Consider the following 1,727-nt stretch of genomic DNA (forward strand, 5'->3'; position numbering starts at 1 on the left):
CCTCCTCCATTGTATTATCCCTTGAAATTCGTTTTTCTTCTCCGGCGAGTTCCTGTGTGGCCTACCGCTCTCGCTGGAGAGAAGTGCGTGATAACGTGTAAAAGAACAGTGCAATGAACAGTAATCACTGATATAGATTGATTGCGATGATGTGCAAATATATACCTGCTGAAGAGGCGCATCGCACAGGCGCGACTGTTACAATAGGCACGATTGGAACGACGCGTCCGTTGCTAATAGGATGCGATCGTTCGGGAGCGAAACCGACTGTCCGTTCCACAGATAGAGATTCTAACTAATTAAACTAATTAATTAATCCTAACAGTTGGAAAACCAAGAAATATAGTTTGATGCCAGTGTTGCTTTCCCTATCATCCACGCCCCTAGCTAGTTATAATCAAGTGTATGTATGAAACAGTACCAAATAATATAGACATGAACCATGTCGAAACCGGAGCAAGGTGAGTACGCCATGAAGACCTACCTAGCTAAGGCTAGGCATCGTAGAAGTCGGCGTATACGGGATCGTTGGGGTCGGCATACTTGAGGTTAGTCATGCCTCGCTTCCTCCTCAGCTCCTGCCACAGCGCCCGGTCCTCCTCCTCCGCCGCTGTTATGTGCCCGACGTAGTCGTAGTCCACCTCGACGTACCCGTTGGCGAACCACTGGTCGCGGACCTGGGTCTTGAAGCGCTCGAAGCCGTCGTCAATCCTCTTGTGCCGGGCGGCCACCTCGTCGACGGAGCAGCCAGGGAGCAGGGACGGGTTTCTCCGTAGGTACGAGATCTCCTCCTCTTCCATGGGCGACTCGCTCGTCTGGTCCAGGATGAACCGCACGTAGTGCTCGGGGATGCGATGCTTGATGATAGCACAAGGCGGATCAGTTCCCGTCTGCATCTTATTCAACGAAAAAAATAGCGCGCTATAACAACGCTGTAGCGCCATTATAGCGTATTTAGAAGGAAACGCTATATTTTAGCAAATTCAGCCGCTATGGCGCTATTCATGTAATTAGCGCGCTACAGGCGTTATAACATTGTAGCGTGTAGCGTTATAGCGTTCAAATGATGAAAAATATCAGAAAAATAGGGAAGCACAGGTTTGTTTTATGGTTATTGCATGGTAAATGTAGGCTAGGTAATCAGTGTTCAGAGTTAATATATGTTAAATAGATTCACTACAGTTTGACATTCAGTTTAAAATTTGTGCTTCCTATCTGGCTAGATTATGTCTCTCTATGATGATGTCTTAAGGTACTGAAATACTTTATTTGTAGATATATTTGGCATTTTTTGCAAACGCTATTTTGGAATATAGCATGCTATTAGCGCGCTATAACTTGTGTAGCATTTTAAGAAGGGGCTCGCTATATTTTGTAGCGCGCTATTTTTTTCGTTGATCTTATTTCTGCCGATCGCTGTCTCGCCGTCCGACGGCGCCCCCTGCGCTGCACGTCTGGACTTCCCCTTCTTCTTCTTGGCCATCGTTTCTTCTTCTCCTGTGGACAATAGGTTGATGGATTGCTCAATTCACGATCTATATATAGGAGCGAACATAGTAGAGGAACCAAACCCTAATAATTTACTCATGGGCCCGGCTCAATGGGCCTCAAAAGGTGTTCGGATTCGTCAAATCACATCAAATATCACACGTGTGACTCAAAAAAAAATTAAATATCACACGTGAAAGATTGTTTCTCAAAAGAAAAAAATTCAAATATCATGCAAT

The 1,727-nt window shown here is 45.4% G+C and overlaps 1 protein-coding gene across 1 annotated transcript; it reads right to left on the reverse strand.

Moving 5' to 3' along the window:
* Positions 1-203: 203 nt before the first annotated feature.
* LOC123075981 (uncharacterized) lies at positions 204-1,510 on the reverse strand. Its single transcript, XM_044498461.1, has 2 exons — positions 1,400-1,510; positions 204-896 (listed from the first exon to the last, which is right to left on the reverse strand). Exons 1-2 carry the CDS (start codon positions 1,481-1,483, stop codon positions 495-497), a joined length of 486 nt encoding a protein of 161 aa, XP_044354396.1. The 5' UTR covers positions 1,484-1,510; the 3' UTR covers positions 204-494.
* Between the last annotated feature and the right edge of the window lie 217 nt (positions 1,511-1,727).

Source organism: Triticum aestivum, chromosome 3D, assembly GCF_018294505.1.
Source record: "Triticum aestivum cultivar Chinese Spring chromosome 3D, IWGSC CS RefSeq v2.1, whole genome shotgun sequence".
NCBI lineage: Eukaryota > Viridiplantae > Streptophyta > Magnoliopsida > Poales > Poaceae > Triticum > Triticum aestivum.

Bases quoted from the DNA above. Each gene is read 5' to 3' on its own strand.
- LOC123075981 (XM_044498461.1), bottom strand. From the start codon at position 1,483: ATGGCCAAGAAGAAGAAGGGGAAGTCCAGACGTGCAGCGCAGGGGGCG. The intron at 897-1,399 runs ATCAACGAAAAA...TCGTTGAATAAG, and splicing joins CAGCGATCGGCAGAAATAAG to ATGCAGACGGGAACTGATCC.